General features: G+C 45.4%; 1 protein-coding gene across 4 annotated transcripts in view; it reads left to right on the top strand.

Moving 5' to 3' along the window:
• The window catches only part of AKT1 (AKT serine/threonine kinase 1), a 1868331-nt gene that overhangs the window by 1046273 nt on the left and 802440 nt on the right, over nucleotides 1–19618 (top strand). For all 4 annotated transcript variants that reach the window (XM_044074354.1, XM_044074351.1, XM_044074355.1 and 1 more), the window contains one exon: nucleotides 10054–10179. In XM_044074354.1, the coding sequence (XP_043930289.1) occupies nucleotides 10054–10179 (126 nt within the window). The remainder of the gene's footprint in view (nucleotides 1–10053; nucleotides 10180–19618) is intronic.

The following is a 19618-nucleotide window of genomic DNA, read 5'->3' as shown; positions in this document are numbered from 1 at the left end:
CCCACAAAACATTTTAAAGAAGAGGAGTGATGATCAATATTTGCTCTTCTGTATTTTCAGTCTTTTATTTTTGGTGTGCTGACACTCCGCAGTCTTAATTTCAGTAAGGCTCCCATTTATTGTTATAGTGAGTACATAACTTTTTTGTTTATCTCACTGTGTTTTTAAGATGCATTGTTCTGCCGTGCAAGCCTGTGATCCAAACTTTGGTGTCATGTCCGAACACCCTTTAGTTTACTGGTTATACCGAGCCTATGTCTTCAAGATAAGTACCCCATTGGGAGGTTCCTTTTCCTTTTTATTCTATTTTTCAGGTTTTGATTTTTTTCCAACACCAGTTTTCTGAGGGGTGTATATCAGTTCCATGAAAATCCAATACAGCGAATACCAAAAAATCAACACATATTAATTGAACCGCGAATACACCGAACGCACTAAACAGCGAAATTTAAAACCTCGAACGGTCATAGTCGACCAACCACACCACCCGCTACATACTACCTACCCAAACAAAATAAATAAATCACATACAAACACTAACCAAACCCTACTCCTGACCCTAAAGTAAAGCACCAAAACCCAACTTCTAACACTACACTAAACCACACATACACAACTATCTATGCACTATCCTTAATCCCTCCCTAACCCTAAGGTCCATAACTATCGCACACTTCCCCTACGGAGGTATACCCTAACAAAATAAATAATACACATAAATACATTTAACAAAACCCTACTTCTAACACTACACTAAATCATACATTACGTATCCATACACTTACCTTAACCTGCACCCTACCCTAAGGTCCATACCTATCGCACACTTACCTTACGGAGCTATACCGCAGACGGGCCAACCAAAACACTTCGTCATTTTGGATTTTGCTGTTTTGGACGTTCGGCGTTTACGTAGTTTGCGCAATACGTGTTGATCATTTCGTATTCGCAGAAACGGTGTTTCGATCATCTGATAGGGACTTTTTTCTGAGGATATGCTTAGGGTCCTGCAGGAATCCAGGAAAACCCAATACTAGAAAGTCGTATTATATTTCCAAGTGGAAGATATGTTCTGTTTGTTGTCTTAAACATCATCAGGACCCCTTTTCAGTGGAGGTCCCCTTGGTTCTTTTTTACCTTTGTAAACTGCTACATACTGGTTTGGCATATTTTTCAGTGAAAGCATAATTGTCGGCCATTTCTGACTGTCTGCCATCGACTCCCAATTTGGACTCTAGATTTGAGGCCTAACAGTTTCTAAAAGGCATCTTTCATACTGGACCCCCAAGAAAGCCTATTCCTCCTCCTTGGGATCTTAATTTTGTCCTTGAAAAACTGACTCTAGCTGCTTTTTAGCCTGCTGCCTCTTCTCTGCAACATTCCACCTAGAAAACTGTTTTATTGGTTGCTTTAACCTCTGCCAGAAGGCTGTCTGAACTCCAGGCCTTGATGGCAATCCCTATCTTTTGTTTTTTCATAGTGGCAGGGTGTCTGTCCTTATGAATCCTTTTATGCATAAGGTAGTTAATGAGCTACCCCTAAATCACTCTATCCATCTTCCTTCTTTTTTCCTTTCTTCACGGTTAGCTAGTGAGAATGTTTTTCATACCTTGAACTTGCATAGATAGCTCAGATATTTAGACAAAACAAAGACCTTTCAAATATTGGAGCAGCTTTATTTCTTTTCATATCAGGATATTGCATTTGGCAATTTCTAAGCAAACCATCTTCTCCTGGATTTCTAAAGTGATTTCTTTATTATTCTTTTCATGACAGAGAGCGGTTTGCTTCTATTAGGACACATTCTGCTAGAGCCATGGCTTCCTCTGGGCTTTCTTCAAGGGTTTGGACACCAACTCCATCTTTGAAGCTGCTGCTTGGTCTTTGGTTTACACATCATTAAACCTTACAAACTGAATGTCAATTACCAGAGACATGGCAGGCTTTGCCAAGCCTGTCCTGCATGGCTTTGTGGAGAGATCCTCCTTGCTTTCCTCCTCCCTACCTTCTCAGTAGCTTTTGTACTCGCCCTGAGGTGGTGAATACTGCAACAGTGATATGGAAGGACATAGTACAGTTGTGTAAAATCTTACCATGACAGTAGATGTCCCTCTTTTCACTGTTGCAATATTCACTCCCTCTCACCTACTCACTGTTCTTTCTCCTTTTCCATGGGTGGTATTTTCTTTCTGGCTGAGAGGTTCTCCTTCTCTTCCTTCCTTTTTCTGGATGTACATGTTCTCCTTTTCATTGGAATCCTAGTTCTCATGGGTCACTTCATTTCTAGGTTGGGACTGTTCTTATATTACCTTTGTGCCGCATGCTTGCCTGCGAGTGTACGGCTAATGTGTGACACTCGTAGGTAATTAAGGCTTTGGTATGCGGACATAAATTGGGCTGTCCCTGGCAAGAGATCCCAGAGGTGATGAATACTGCAACAGTAAAAAGAAGCGCATCTACTGATATGGTAAGATTTTACACAACTGTGCTTTCTACTGGATATATTTTTTTTTTTTTTTTTTTTTTAAGTACACTGATATGGACATATGCTGAATAAGCAGCAAATTGGGAGGGTGGCCTAATGGTTAAGGTGTTTGCCTTACAAACACAGGGTGCAAGGTTTGAATCTCACAAGGGATAATTGGCTAGACTTAAAATGGCTCGCAAGGCTAGTTAGCCTAGTACTAATTTATGAACCTATGAAATCAGTCCTAAAAAGAAGCTTCTTTCCAGTGTTCAGCCAGAAGCTTTTGTTTGGAAGAGAATGACCTGATGAGTATGGTGGTTTTTGCAAGAATTTTGGAATCCCAAAATGTCTGTAGTGTAGAATGTTTGCTGTGTCCCTCCACAGGTCTTCAGCCCTTTTAAATGATAAAACCCTGGCTGGTTCTGGTTTTATACTATTAGAATAAATCATGATCAAGTGAATTGCCCTTCTTAAAGTGTGTACCAAAGTGTAGCATACAGACTTAATATGGTTTCAGTTATGTTCTGTTATGATGAGTACATTCCACAGTTGATTTTTCCTGCAAGCTTAAATGTATTTACTTTTTTAATTTATTCAATCTTTGTTAATGAGGGTAGAATACTGACCCGAAGGGACCTTTTTTGGACTTAGCTAGGGAGAATTACAAAGATGTAAAACAAATGAACAGTCTCATTTTGTGAAAAGAATACACATGGATGAAACGGAAACAAATTACACGATAAATCTGTGGAAGGCACCAACAGTGCAATATTTACAAGAGATCAGAAGACTGTTAACTGCACAAAATGTAGGACTAGCAATGTTGGTGGTGTATATATGGTACGTATAGTATTTACCGCCCCACTTTAATCATTCTTCTCATTTCTTCTTTAACATTAGGTTATGTAAACAACCAAGAGACAGGAAAAAAGGAGCAACCGAAGTAAAAAAACAAAAAAGAGGTTAATGTGGGGTGAAAAATGGGTAAGGCAGGGTGTAGTGAGTGTGCATGTGTGGAGGGTGGTAAGATAGCTGTGGAGGTAATAATTATTTGGCTGGGTTTCAGTTGGGATAGCCTGGGATTGTTGTTAGATGATGTCATGATATGAGTGACATTTGCATGCCTATAGCCCACATTTAATTTTACTAGCTGCCTTATGCTTCTCGCATTCCAAAAAAAAATCTTAAAGCCTGATAGGGAGAGGTTACTATTATTTTTCTGGCTGAGGTAATTTTTTGTTGCATTTTCTTTACAGCATGTTGATGTGCCCTCCTTAGCCATCTCAGTTCCAGTAGTGCAATTTTCTGCAGAACATGGGTGAACTCTAGATGTTTTTCATGTTTCACTGTTGCAGTCATCACCTGTGGGTTATCCCTGCTGTGGTAGCCCTCGGCAGGCTCGAATACCAGAGTTCATGTTTTACTGGGTCAGCTGCTGACGCCTGTAGTCTGACGTCAGGAAGTCAGTGCTATAAATCAAGGCAGCCGATGCCATTACATCAGTCTTTCTTGCCGTGGAGCCCGTAGCAGAAGCAGTTCACAAGTGTGCCGGTCGGTTGCTACCAGAGTTTGAATTGCAGCTAAAAACGTCTAAAGCGAAGTACCTCATTGGAGATCCTTTTTTCTTGCACTAACCGATGTCCGAAAAAGTTAGCAATAGTCTGACCAATGGAAAGCAGATCCCACACCGAGACATCCATTCATACTGCGTCACTTGTTTAGGCCCAGACCACGATGTCCCTGGTTGCCGGTTCAATGTCCTCTTTAATGTGAGAGCCATTTGCCGTATAGCTCTTATTGTAGACCAGTATTTTCATCTTCCGTCTTCGCATTCCAAAATGGTGTCCGTCAGCCAACAGCCCATGGACATTCTGAAAAAATGCAGAGATAAAGAGAGAGACAGACCACACAAGGCTAAGCCTTCCGACGACTCTACCACTAAGCAGGTCGTCAGTTCTCTGGAATTCAGTGAGGTGCTTTCGCAGCCCCTGATGCCCGATTTGATATCTACGCAGGGCTCTACCGAGACCCTTTCTGAGTCCGGTATGCAGCAGAAATCTTATTCATCTTCCGTCTTTTACTCTCTCTGCCCCGGTTGGGTCGTGAGCCTCAACACAGGCACCAGCTTCCGATTAGGCCTCTTGCACTACCAAGTCTAGACAAAAACTGATGTCTTCTCATCGGACTAGTTTCTCTCAGACCGATGGATACTCTTAGGCCTAGAAGCCAGGCCACTCCTAGAAAATCTGCCTCTAGCCACGATATTGCTCCTCCTCTACCACCCCAAGCACAAATGCTTATAATGGCAGATGATCTCATCTCCCTTATTAGGTCAGGCCACAACTTCTAAAAGGAAAAGACACCGTTCTCCTGAATTTGACAGAACAGGATTCTGAGGAATCTGATTATTCAGATTTTGAAGAGGAACAACGACCTCTGACTGCTTATGAGGATTCAGATGCAGAGGAATCCATTCCTTCTGCCTCCCCACCAGAATACCTTTCCTTTATGGAAACCCTTCACACCCTCAGGGAACATTTCCAATGGGAATTTCAGGATTTCCCCCAGTCTAAGAAAAGATTTAGAGTGTTTCTGGACCTGCCCCAGCACAGACTCCTGGCCATCCCCTCTATTTTAGAAGTGGTAGATTGTTTTCCATGAATCCAGCTTAGCCCCTGACACCATCCCACTTGCTCCCAGTAAACCTGACAGATATTACAGAGTACCGGATTCTCACAAATACCTGTACAGAAATCCTGCTGCAGACCCAGAGATCATTACACAGGAACCTAAAAGAGCTAAGACTAGTTCTGCCAAGAATAATATTCCTTCTAACAAGGATTCCAGAGCTCTGGACAGATGGGGTAAAAAAAGTAGACACCTCTGCAACCTTAGCTATCAGAGCACTCCAACTGTCAGTTCCATATGTTAGAATATCAACAACACACTTTGGAACTATTAAAACAAAAGATTTCAACCTTTCCTGACTTTGCCAATTCGAAAGAGTTTGCAGATTTACTGCACTCTACTTGTCAAGTGGCCAAACACACATTACATTGTGGATATGACACCCTAGGAGCCTCAAGCAGGGCAGCAGTGTCAGAATCTGTCATTAGGAGACATGCATGGTTGAAGGAACAACCTCTCCCTGATCATGTCATGTTTAAATCGATGCTCCCCTGGATAAGGACCGCTTGTTTGGAGTAAAAGCAGAAAGAGGTGCTTAAAAAGATGGAAGACCAAGCAAAATCTATGCAAACAGTAAAAAATTTCTTTCGGGCTCAACCTCCCAGGTTCAGCAGGAACTTTCCTTCTAAGCACTGGTCTTCCCTGCACCTAGCAGACAAGGCCAAGGTAAGCCCCTCAGGGACAGACTACTCAGCGCTCTATCCCAGGGGCAGCAGAGAACAAGCAGTGGACCATTTCTGCCCTGGAGGCAGAGATTTCTAAGCCACCCTTCTATAGCAAAAACTGACTCCCTGTCCCCCCTCCGTCCTTTCAATCACCTAAAGCTAGGAGGAAGGCTTTCCCTCTGCAAAGAAAATTGACTTTCTGTAACAAAGGACCAATGGGGCTTAAAGATCATTTTTCAGGGATACAATTTCTCTTTCAACAAACTCGCAATTCCAAGAGTACCCAGGCTTACTTCCAAATCAGTGGGCAGAGGCATTCATACAGGTCCAAACTCTCGTATCCCATGGGACAGTAGAACCTGTCCCCTCAGAGCAAATAAGCAAAGGCTTTTATTCCAGACTCTTCCTTGTTCTCAGAAAAGAGGGCACTTGGCACCCCCATCCTGGATCTATCCATTCTGAACGCCTCCCTGGTGGTCCCCAAATTTAAAATGCTAACTTTGCAGCAGCTGCTGCCTATGCTGACAAAAAATGCCTGGCTAATGACCCTAGACCTAAAAGATGCCTACCCCCAAATCCCCATAAGGGAATCCTGCAGGAAATTCCTGCACTTCTGACCAGGCTCACAACACTTCAGTTCTCTGCGCTACCCTTTGGCTTCTCTACTGCACCCAGAGCATTCACCAAATGCTTAGCCCCTGCCATAGCATTTTGCAGATAGAGTAATACATACAGATTTACCCTTATCTGGATGACTGCCTCATTCGGGCGGAGTACAAAGAAAAGCTGCTCCAGGAGCTTCTCTTTGTCAAAACCCTCCTAACTTCCCTAGGGTTCACCATCAACGAGAAGAAATCAAAGCAAACACCCTCCAGGAAGATCATTTTCTTGGAAGCACTGCTGGACACAGCATCCCAAATGGCCTTCCTATCCCCAGAAAAGCAGAGCTTCCTGCCTACTTTACCCAGCTGGCTTCCAGAAGTCACCTCACTGTGAGGAAGTTCCTGCAAGCCTTGGGGGGTACATGGAATCTTGCATCCTTCTCATTCCCCTGGCCGGGCTTCACATGAGGAAACTTCAGTGGTATCTAAAGAACTTTTGGTGTCAGCACTGTCAGCCTCTAGAGACCTCTTTCCCTCTGATCCCCTGTATAATGGCCGAGTTTCTCTGGTGGGCAGGGGCCTGTGCCAAGAACAAGGGTCTTCCCTTCATCCTCTGCCCTATCGGGCAGACCATCACCACTGACGCCTCAGACATTGCTTGGGGCACTCACCTAGCAGGCAGGTGCACCCAAGGTCTTTGAGATCCCCAGCACCTTCCCTTACACATCAGTCAGAAGGAAATGATGGCAGTACAAAAGGCTCTTACACATCTTCAAACCCCATCTCGGGTCAGGGGTTCTTCTTATCAAAACAGACAACACCACAGTGATGTGGTGTATCAACAAACAGTGAGAGACCCAATCTTACCCTCTGTGCAGGCTAGCCATGAACCTCTGGCTGACAGCATCCTCCATGGGATTACACCTAACTGCCCAATACCTACCAGGGATCAACAACACCCTGGCAGACCACCTAAGCAGAAACTTACAAGACCCCCACGAATGGCAGCTCCACAGAAAAATCTTTTTTGCAAGTCATTCAGGACTGGAGAACTCTGGAGGTGGATCTCTTTGCTTCGCACCTCAACCACCAGCTGAAAAAATTCTGTACCAGGGAGTATCACCACCTAGCGTGGAAGGTGGATGTCTTGACCTTCCCCTGGAATTCCCTCTGTGTGTACGCTTTCCCTCCTCTGCCTATTATTTCCAAGGTACTAATCAAGATAGGGGAGGAGACACCAAAAGCCATCCTCATTGCTCCAGATTGGCCCAGACAGCATTGGTACCCCTTACTGCGCAGCCTGACAGTACAGCCTCCCAGGCATCTTCCCCTGATCTCAGACCTCTTGACCCAGAAGGGGGGGGGGATGCTGCACCCAGACTTGCAGACTTTCAAACTATCAGCATGGCTAATACTTTAAAAATAAATAAGGGGCCCCTGTTAAGCAAATAGGTCCTAGATATTATCAGAGGCCAGAAGGCCCAGCACCAAAAAATCTTACCTAGAGAAATGGAAAAGATTCTGCTCTTGGAGCCAGTCCAGAGGGAGCAGTAACTCAACCTTCCATCCCTCTTATCCTTGACTGTCTAGCAGAGTTACTCTATAGTGGCTTCTCTTTCTCTTCTATTAAAATCTATGCCTCAGCCATTTCAGCTCATTTCGATACAGACCAGCCCCTCTTCTCACATCATTTGATTAAACAATTCCTCAGAGGGGCTTCTAATATCAGACCTCCCAGAAGGCCACCCACACCAGCCTGGGACCTGAATTATGTTTTAGAAAAACTAACCTTACCACCATTCGAACCTGCTGCTTCAGCAGAATTGAGATACCTCTCCTGGAATACTGCTTTCCTACTAGCTGTCACCTCAGCCAGAAGGGTTTCAGAACTTCAGGCACTCACGGCCGTTGAACCCTTCATCATTTTCCATGCAGACAGGGTCTCCCTGAGGACTAACCCTTCTTTTATGCCCATGGTGGTATTCAATGCGACCCTCAACCAGGCCATACATCTACCCACCTTCTTTCCTAATCCTCAAAACAAGGGGGGAAGAATTCTGCACTCACTAGACATGCACAGACAGCTCAGGTACTACCTGGACCGTACTAAACCCTTCAGAAAAACAGACCAGCTTCTTGTCAGCTTTGCCCCAGGGGCAGAGGGGATGCCCATTTCCAAGCAAACCATTTCCAAATGGATATCACACTGTATCCATTTTTGCTACAGATTACATGGGAAACCTCCCCCCTAAGTCTATTTGTACCCATTCCTCTAGAGCAGCCTCCACTTCCACAGCATTCCTCAGAGGAGTTCCCACCAGGCACATCTTGGAAGCTGCCTCCTGGACTTCTGTACATACCTTTACAAAGCATTACCACCTACCTCTTTTCTCTAAAGCTAGGGCAGGGTTTGCCTCTGCAGGGCATGCTGACCCATGCCTAGGTCTCTAATCCTTCCACCCCTGTCCTCAGCTTTGGGAATCCACAGGTGATGACTGCAACAGTGAAACACAAACATACTACAGTTGTGTGCACTTACATAAATGTAGATGTTCGAGTGTACTCAATGTTGCACTCCTGGTTTCCCTCCCTCCTTCCTCTTTGTATCCTCTTTCCTTAGGGGGACATAAGCTTCTCACAGTGGTTTTTAGTCACCAGGACCACTTTACCATATTTTCTTGGGCTTCTGATGGGTTAGGGCAAGAAAAACTGATGTAATGGCGTTTGCTGCCTTGCTTTATAGCACTGATGACCTGACGTCAGACTACAGGTAACAGCAGCCAACGCAAAAAAACATTGACTCTGGTATTCGGGCCGGCCGAGGGCTACCACAGCAGGGATAACCCACAAGTGACAAGTGACGACTGCAACAGTGAATACACTCGAACATCTGCATTTATTGCAAGTGTACACAACTGTAATTTCTCCATTCTTTGTGGAATCTCAAGAAGCACAAGTGACTGCTGAACACATTGTCAAAATAAGACTTGGAATGTTACAGGGAGTCTTTGTGGTTTTGTTGACAGCTCAAAACCTCAGTATAAGTATGACTTATTTGGAGATATATGGATTTGGGCCTTGAGATGAATTGCCCTATATCTTCCTACTGAACAGTTCTTAACATTTTGTATTATTGTACCATAAGGTTTCTAAAAAATCAGCTGTGCAGTTACTAGTCTGTGTAGGTTTGCATTACTTGTGTACGTATTGACTTTCTGTATATGGCAGGGAAGACAGATTCTGTGATCGCCTCACCAGTTACAATTTGAATTATAATGTGGGTGGCTTCTTTTAGAGCATTAAAATTGGTTTCACTAATTTCTCTTTTTAGTGCCAGCAGCGCTTTAAGCTGTAACAGATTTGTCAGTATATGAATGATGCTACTTGGTGGCCTGATCAGCGAGTTTCAGGGTGTACTGGCTGCACTTTTCTGATCATTTTCTTCCTAACCTACAGTAAACTTCAGTTCACAAATGTGATGTAGAGAAAGATTTTAAGACTCTGTTATGAGCACTTTTGTATTTTTGTTTGATGTACTGACAATCACTTGACTTTTGTCATGGAATTAATTGCTTTCCATTACAGCGAAGTGAGACTTTAAGTTAAAGATAGCCATTTTTTTACCTTTCAGTTATTTTTCCATCTGTCAAGGGAACGTGTCTTTTCTGAGGATCGTGCACGATTTTATGGTGCAGAAATTGTATCAGCCCTGGATTACTTGCATTCAGAGAAAAATGTAGTTTATAGAGATCTGAAGGTAAGAAGTAGAGTAATATTTTGCTTCACATTAAAAGTAAGATTTTTGATGTTTTAAATGTTACTTTGTCTACTAATTTTTTATGGTAGTAAAGCTATTAGGCAAGTAAAGTAATTGTAGTTTTGAACTTTCTATTTTTTCTTTATCACTTGCTCAGTAATGAGAATAAATTTTAAGATGATGATTCTGACTTACATTCCTTCTTCTTTTCTTCTTTCGGCTTTTTCCCAGTTAGGGGTCGCCACAGCGGATCACCTGTCCGCTCATGATTGGCAGTGGAGTTTTACGGTGTTGAGTTTCCAGCCTGGCCCCCAGCCTTCCACAGAAGGCACACACACGCACTCGCACCTAGGGCCAATTTAGAGTGTCCAATCCACCTACAGCATGTCTTTGGGATGTGGGAGGAAACCAGAGCACTCGGAGAAATCCACGCTACCACAGGGAGGACATGCAGACTCCACACAGAAGGCACCCCAGCTGAGGATCAAACCGGAGAACCTCTTGCTGTGAGGTGGTAACGCTAACCGCTGCACCACCGGGGCCGCCCCTGACTTACATTACATTCCTTATGAAACTTAATTGTGTAGTGAAAATGCATCAACTCTTTCACATCTAGCTTGAGTGGCATTTTACACCTTCTGACACCTAAAGAATTCCTTCCTGGATAGCCTTCGCCTGAGCTAAAATTCTGAGAGTGCTGTTTTTCAACCTTGCTGTAAACGTATACATCTCAAAAATAATACTTACAAAAATACAAAATATGAAATTTGTTCAGAACACACTCCTCTGTACAACAGTGATATTAATGTCAGCCATATATAATAATTTTATATTGAACAAGTATTTAGATAATACATTTACTTATTATAATTATGCAAACAAGTATTAGTATCTCTGTAACCATAGTAGACAGAACACAACTATCAGTGTGACTTTTTCAGGCAGATGTGATCTTCATTTGGCTTGCCACTCCGTTTTTGAGATACTTGCATAATTATCAGTGCTACTCATGTTGTCATATTTAATGGAGAAATATATACCACACAGTGCTAGTTAGACACCAGATATCAGTGCAAAGTCTGTTCACCATTGTGTACACTTTCATGTAATATATAGTACCATGAAAACACCATCCAGTTCGTTATTAGTATAATTTTTATTATATGACTTGCATTTTTAATATTTCTGAAAAATAACCCAGATTTTCTCTGGTAACCCACTTGTCTGAGCAGCCATTTCTATCCCCTATCGTGACTAGACTTGTAAAATACTGATCTGATGTTGTTAATCTTCTTTCCATTTATCACTGATGGGTTCGGTTCCGAGCCCTCTGAACCGAGTTGCCCTTTTTACCAAGCTTGCACCAGCCAAAAAACTGTCGAGCTAAGTCTCTACTCAGAATGCCCTTCTCCCTGTTACCTCAGATCTCGTTTGCCACTTAGTCTTAAAGCCGCGTTTCAGCCGAGCTCTCAGCTAAGTGAAACTTTTTTGATATTTGTGTGAAAAAATATCTTCATATTTTATTAAGCGATTAGCTTTTCTAGTGTCTTTTTTTCTGTCTGACCTTGATTATTCCTCCCTACCCGTAGTTGCCGTTGGTACACTTTCAAGTACCATTGTTGGTATGGCTTTCCTCCCTTACCCTTGTGGTATTTCTTCCGTACCATAGTTGGTATTGTTTAACCTATTAGCTGTCTTTTTCAGGTGTTCCTTTCTTTTCTCTATCATACCAGTGTATTGTTATATTTGTGACTTTTTTGAACGGAGTTGACTTTGATTATAGTTGGAGTATACAGTTAGCCTGTGATGTTTTTTCTCTGTCAAGATGTTGGATAAGAAAGGTACTTCAAGTTTTAAGCATTGTACTTCGTGTAAGGGCAAGTTACCTAACAGTGATTTTCACGATGACTGTGCATACTGTTTGGGAGTGTCCCACCTTTCGGTGCAACCTCCATGTGACATTTGTTAGAGTTTGTCAACGTACTCTTAATGATCGCAAAAATAAACTCATTCCAAAAGGGTTACTCAAGTCTCCCTTCTCAGAGGCCATTTCTGTGATGGAGGTCTCCTCTACTCCTTCTAGGGACAAAAAGAGATCCCACTCTGTTCCTTCTTCACCATCGGGTGATCAGAGCAAGCCTGGGAAATCAAAGGTCCCAAAGTTATCTTCGGAGCATAAATCATCCCCCTCGGCTCCGTCTTCTTCGGCTCTGACCATCTCAAAACTGTCGATACTGGCGCCTGTTTTGGCACTGGTTCTGCCTCCGGCACTGATCATAGACCTTAGTGCGCCTATTTCGACTTCGGCACCTGTGGCCACTTAGGCTCAGGGCACACCTTCAACTACATCATTAGTTTCCATTTTGGAACCAAAGGTTTCAGTTCCGAGTGCCACTTCAGCACTGAGTGTTGTACTGACCTCACTGGAATTGATTCCTTTACTTCCGGTCTCAAAACTAGAGACTTTGGTGCCGTCAGACCTTGCACCACAGACCCGATACTCCCCCTCCGTAGACCCATTTCTGGGCCAAGCTTATAGCCCCTTCATTGAACACCCTAACTCCCCATCCGGAGTATCCACTAGATCCACCAGGCGCCTATCTGAACATGAAGTGGTACGTCTTGTTAGCTAATGGGATTCCCTCACTTTCTAAGACCCATCCACCTGCAGGACTTGGGTTGCCTTATCCACGGACTCCATCTTACACGCCTTCGACCATCTCGGTTCCGAAGCCTTCCTCTCCGACATCTTTATTAGAACCCATCACCTCAGTGCCTATGGCGCATCTCACGCCAGATCCGAGTTTGTCCCTTTGGTCTTCGGTTCCTGCTGAACCGGTCCTTCCTCAGTCTGGGGATTGGGGGACAAGCCCGTCAGCCTGGGGTACAGAGCCACCTATCTCCTCAGTTCCATCATCTGTGCCGATAGCCGCGTCCGTGCCAATCCTGCTTGAGGTTCCATCCGTGGGGGTGGGTTCGTCAGAGCGTGGTGTGACCCCGGTCCCGAGGTGGTCTTTCTCAGTTCTGGGCTCCCATCCCTCTTCGGGTGGGCCTGCCTTCCACGCAATGGAGAGGGCTCTTGCTTCTGGCAGCACTCCAATGTAGGAACCCCAGTTTTCACTCCCTGAGCTGCAGCGGTCACAGATCACCCCCCCCAGGACACCAGGCAGAAAAGCTGCAGGACACTCCTGTTCAGGGTACCCGCTCTTCCGTGTCCTCCTCAGAGACCCCCCCCCCCACTGAGGAGCACCCTCGAAAGAAGACGTGCAAGAGGAAGCACACAGACTCACCCGAGGAGTCCTTAACGGAAGACACGGATTACGATGATGGTGAAGGGGTCCCCATGGTCATCCCCTGATGGAGACATCCTGGAAATGTTAATGCAGAGAGGTGACTGGAAGCCCTCCAACCCTTCGTCTGAGGAGTCCCTGTTCCTGCAGGCTTTTCGCGCCCGGCCTTCTACCTCTTGGTTGACCCCCACCTACCAACAAGCTCGTCAAGCTCATTGTGCAGCGTGCTTGGAAGAACCCGGATTCCATTGAAGCGATCCCTCGGAGACCAGACAAAATTCTTCCCCCTGAGGAGAACCCGCATTGGTCCAAAGGGTTACCAGTTGATGCTGTGGTGGTGGCGGCCATGAAAAAGGACTTGGCTGAGGAAAGTCCCGCTGTCCACCCGCCCAACAGGGAGTCCCGGGCGGTGGACAGACTTGGGGAAGCGTGATTTTGCATCAAGGACCTTTGCCATATGGTCCCTGAATTATTTGGCACATTTTATGAGACTCCAGAGGGACTTTATCTCCAAAGTATCTGGAACGCTCACAGGACAGTTGTCTGACTAAGTCAGGGACAAAGTGGCCTCGTAGCTTGCAACCCCTGGAATCAATATCCAACTCGTCCATGAGGTTGCTGTCACATGCAACCAAAGGGGTGGCTAGAGCAGTGGGTTTTGGGCATTATGAGGTGTCATGCCTGGATGCACATTTATGACCTTGCAGACCCCTTCATGTCTTTCTTTCTGAATGCTCCAATCGAAGCTTCATCCCTTTTTGGCTCCAAAGTGAAGGACATGCTAGCCAGGTGCGAGCAAGATGGAAAGACCCTGTCTGACGTAGGCCTATGGTTTTCCGACCCTCAACAAACCTTTTCCGGGAATCAGAGGAGTGGAAAGATGTGGCATAAGAAATCTCAGAGTCCCTTCCATGCCGCACATGGTGGGGATACTCCCAGAGGCAGAGGGGGGGTGACAATTCCGGAAGATGCCCCTATAGAGGCAAAGGAGGTACTCCTAGTCAGGGCTCCAGGGATTCCTTCTCTGGACAGCCTTACAAGCGCTCCTGAGCAACAGCCCGATTGCTTACCTCTGGAAGCAGTCAGGGGTCGTTTCTCTTTGCACCAAGCTGCCTGGCAATACATCACCACCGATCGTTGGGTGCAGAGCATTATCACCAGAGGTTACACCATTCCCCTTTCTTGTCAGCTAAATTTCCCAAGAAAGCTTCCCAATGTTCCACCCAGTCAAAGGGAAGAAGCAGCTTCAGAGATTATAAAGCTGTCTCAAAAGAGAGTCATCCAGCCAGTTCCACTAGACCAGAGTGGATCCGGATTTTACTCTAGATTCTTTTTGGTGCCAAAAAAGATATGGGACTGGAGACCCATTTTGGATCTCAGCAGCTTAAACAAGTCTGTCACCCAAACCAAATTCTGGATGGTCACGGTTCAGTCCATTCTCCCCTTTTTAAGAGAAGGCGATTGGATGTGCTCTATAGATCTCCAGGATGCGTATTACCACATCAGGATGCACAAACACTCCAGGAGTGTTCTTCGCTTCCGGCTAGGAGCCAGTCATTATCAATTCCGTGCCCTGGCGTTCGGAGTCTCTACAGCCCCCAGAGTGTTCACGAAATGCATGGCAGTAGTAACAGCTCACTGGAGACTAAAATGATTCTGGGTGTTTTCATATCTGGATGACTGGCTCCTTACCGCCGCCACCAAGCATCTTCTGGTAACAGCACTACATTATATACACTCTCTGGCAAAATTGCTGGGAATAACAATACATTGGGAGAAATTAAACCTTGTCCCTACGCAACAAATAGATTTCATTGGAGCAGTGTTCAATACTCAGTACTGTCTGGTAATACTCCCAATTCACAGACTGCATCGACTGAGGCTTCAACTCCCGGTGATACTCTCACAAACAACAGTTTCAGCAAGGGAAGTTCTTCAGGCCCTAGGTTCTCTGGCAGTGTCAATCCCAATAGTGCCTCTAGCAAAGCTACACATGCGGATTCTGCAATGGCTCCTTCTGTGTCAGTGGTTCCCAAACTATCACCCCCTCAGTTACCAGATTCGTATAACCAACTCCTGCAAACAAGACCTGCTTTGGTGGATGAGGCCAGATGTAGAACTTTGGAGTCATCCATTTTAATCCCCTCAGCCCACAGCCATTGTGACCACTTATGCTTCCCTAATAGGGTGGGGGGGGCCATTTCCAGGGAAAGACTGTCCAAGTCACATGGTCCACCTCAGAGGCCCACCTGCATATCAGTGTTGTGGAACTGAGAGCTGTGCTGTTAGCGTTGCAGGCCTTCCATTCTGCCCCCCCTTCCAGGACAGTTGCAGTTCATTCAGACAATATGTCAGTGGTCTGGTATATCAACAAGCAAGGAGGAACAAAGTCCTATCCCCTATGTCGAGAAGCCATGAGAATTTGGCAGTGGGTGATAGCTTCCAACCGCTTTCTAATAGCAACTCGTATCCCGGGGACCTCCAACATGATTGAGGACAAGCTGAGCAGATGCATCCTCATGCCTCACGAGTGGTCCCTCAACCCCGAGGTGGCGTCAACAATTTTCAGCCACTGGGGCCAGCCCAGCTGCGATCTTTTCACCTCCCCATCAAACACCAAGTGCAGCAGCTATTTCGCCCTACTTCCCCTGGAAGGGGAGTCAGAGGGAAGCTCTGATCCACGATTGGCCCACGGGACTTATTTACACTCATTCTCCCATCCCTCTGATGTCCTTCATGGATGCATCTGCAGTCATAACAAATGGGTTGTCCTGTCGTCAGGCAGCCCTTCGGTCGGCCGGATTCCAAAGTCTGGGTCCGGCTTCGGCTGATGTCGCACTTCACCCGACGTCATCTCTGCTGGTCTTCGGGTATAAAGGCATCAGCCGACGCCATTTTCCTCAGTCTTTCTTGCCGCGTGGCGCCCGAAGCAGAAGCTGTTCGCAAGTGCCGGTCGGTCAGATCCAGAGATTACTTCTACCAAATACTACTTCGAAGACTTCTAAAAAGCTAAGTACCCCGTTGGGGACTCTTTCTTGCCTCAGCCGATGTCAGAAAAAGTCAATAACTGTTTAACTTGTGGGAAACAAATACCTCATAAAGATTTCCACTCTTACTGTTTGCCTTGCTTAGGCCCAGACCACGACGTAGCAGCCTGTTCGGCCTGTGCTTCCTTCAACCGACGTACGCTTAGGCGTCGGTCGGAGTTTGCTGAACAGTTTTTCGGCTCAGATTTTGCGTACATTATGCCGCCGGATCCTCCGACTACCCAAATTGTTAAAAGCGCAAAGAAAAGACCGACACTCGCGGTCCGCGGTTTCGGCGAAACCACGGTTAAGCAAGTCATGAGTGTCTCGGTTTCGGCGAAACCGAAAACTGGTCAATCTTCAGCGAATCCATGACTACTACTGAGGCTCCTGCTACCTTACCTGAATCAGCCTCAGAAATTTTGCCTACAACTGTGGTTCCTAGTGATTTATCAGACACCATCCCTTTGGATGTCTCTACCCCAGCACGTGGTGCTGCTAGGCCTCCTGCAGCCATGTCTATTAAGGCCTTTGCCAGGGTTAAAGCAGCCAAATCTGCTAAATCAGTGCCTGTTAAACCCCCCTCACTCAGGCCCACTTCTAGTTCACAAATGCTTACTCTGGCAGAAGATTTAATATCCTTAATTAGGGGATACCAATCTCACCCAGACAGGGCCTCTCAGCCCCCTGAAAAGAGACCTAGAGCAGAGCCCCCGAGCCTGTGTCCTCTGATGATTCTGCGGATGACTCAGACATTACAGACCAGCCAGAGGCTCCTTTTTCCAATTATGAAGATTCCGATGCTGAAGAATCCATCCCAGCTGCCTCTCCACCAGAGGAATTCTCCTTTGGGGAAACCTTACATGCCATGAGAGAACAATTCCAATGGCAGGGACAAGATTTCTCAGATTCAAGAAAAAGGCTTAGGACTTTTCTGCACTTACCACAACATAGGCCCTTAGCTATACCTCCTGTTCTGCCTGTTGTGGACGATGCATTTAATGATGTCTGCACTGCTCCTGATTCTTTACCTCCAGCCCCTGCCAAACCAGATAGATTTTACAGGGTGCCAGACACTCATCACCACCTATACAAGGCCCCACTTGCAGACCCCGAAACTATATCCCAGGGGCCTAAGGCAGTAGCTTCGACCACAACAAAAAACCCTATTCCCTCTGAAAGGGAATCCAGGTCCTTAGAGAGATGGGGGAAAAAAGTCTACACCTCTGCTACTCTCTCAGCTAGAGCTTTAAACTGTCAGTTTCACATGATCCAATACCAAGAGTTTATGCTTGATCAGTTAATTAAAAAGCTGTCCTCTGATGAATCTCTAGATAAGAAATATGTACTAGAAATGGTGAATAACATCCAACATGTTAGTAACCATTCCTTAAAATGTGGCTATGATGCACTGGAGGCTTCATTTAGATCAGCCATGACTGGCACAGTGATAAGAAGGCATGCATGGTTGAAAGAACAGGTCTTACCGGATCATGTTAAAGCAAAGCTATTAGATGCTCCTATGGATAAGGCCAGTCTATTTGGGGAACCTGCCCAGCAGGTAATGAAGAAAATGGAAGAAAAGGCAAAATCTGTACAAACAGTTAAAGATTTCTTACAGGTTCAGCCCCAAGGTTTAGCAGGAACTGGCCTGCCAAAAATTGGTCCTTTCCTGACTCCACAAGATCCCAAAGGGGCAGGAATAGGCGCTCTAGGGGCAGAAATCAATCCAGAGGAGGTGCCTACAGAGGACGACAGTGGCAAGTCAATAACCGAGGCACAGACACAACCACTGCCACTGCAACAGGACAATCACAGTGACTTGGCTCTGACTCCGCCTACCAGGGAGCAAATAGCAGCACCATTAGGCGGAAAGTTAGCCTTATTCTCGAAAAATTGGCACTATATCACAAAAGACAAGTGGATTTTGCAAACCATAGACCAAGGCTACGGTTCCACTTCCACACCTTACCAGTAAAAGAGGAATGCCAAACCTGCCTCCAAATCAAAAAATAGAAGCTCTGCAGCAGATAGCGGAATTAACAAAGATGAGAGCTGTGGAAAGAGTACCAATAGCAGAACAGGGCAAAGGATTCTACTCCAGACTCTTCCTAGTGCCAAGAAAAGAGAAAAACTGGAGACCTATTCTCGACCTGTCCATCTTAAACACATACATCATTGTCCCAAAATTCAAAATGCTGACCCTACAGCAACTTCTTCCCATGCTGGGCAAGGAGTGTTTGCTGGTAACTCTAGATCTCAAGGAGGCATACCTGCACGTCCCCATTCCACCAAATTGCAGAAGATACCTCAGATTTCTTGCAGGATCAGAGCATTATCAATTCTCAGCATTGCCCTTTGGCTTATCTACTGCGCCTAGAGTATTCACAAAATGCCTGGCATCAGTAATCGCTCACTGCAGAGTACAGGGAATCCAAATTTATCCATACCTGGACGACTGCCTGTTACAAGCGGACAACAAAAGCAAGCTGACAACAGATTTACAAAGGGTCATTTGCTTGCTACAAGCCCTGGGATACACAGTCAATTTACAAAAGTCAAGGCTGATACCATCCCAAACAAGAACTTTCTTGGGCGCGGAATTGGACACAGTAAAACAAATGGCATTCCTAACTGCAGAAAAACAAAAAGAGCTCCCTCTTTACTTCTTGGCATTAACAAAGCAGAACAAACTAACAGCAAGAAAAGTTCTGCAGGCCTTGGGCTTCATGGCATCATGCATAATCTTGGTCCCACATGCCAGACTGCATATGAGAAAGTTACAGTGGTACCTAAAGAATTTATGGTCTCAACACAGGCACAGCTTAGAAACAGAAATACCACTAATCCCATGCCTAAAACAGGAGTTCCTATGGTGGGCTCAAGCATGCCAGTCAAACCCAGGCTTACCCTTCCACAACTTTCGAGCAAGCCAAACCATCACAACGGACGCCTCAGACCTAGGATGGGGCACATGCTGGACAAATGCATAAGGACTGTGGACTCAGGACCAGCTGCACCTGCACATAAACCAAAAGAAATGCTGGCAGTAAAACTGGCAATCCAAAAATTCAGACCATTCCTCAAAGAAGGCCATTTGATGATAAGGACAGACAACACCAC

Source organism: Protopterus annectens, chromosome 6.part0 (genome assembly GCF_019279795.1).
Source record: "Protopterus annectens isolate FY-2018-M chromosome 6.part0, PAN1.0, whole genome shotgun sequence".
Taxonomy (NCBI): Eukaryota; Metazoa; Chordata; order Ceratodontiformes; family Protopteridae; genus Protopterus; species Protopterus annectens.
Note: the sequence above shows the minus strand (reverse complement) of the source record. Positions and strands in the feature narration are given on the sequence as shown.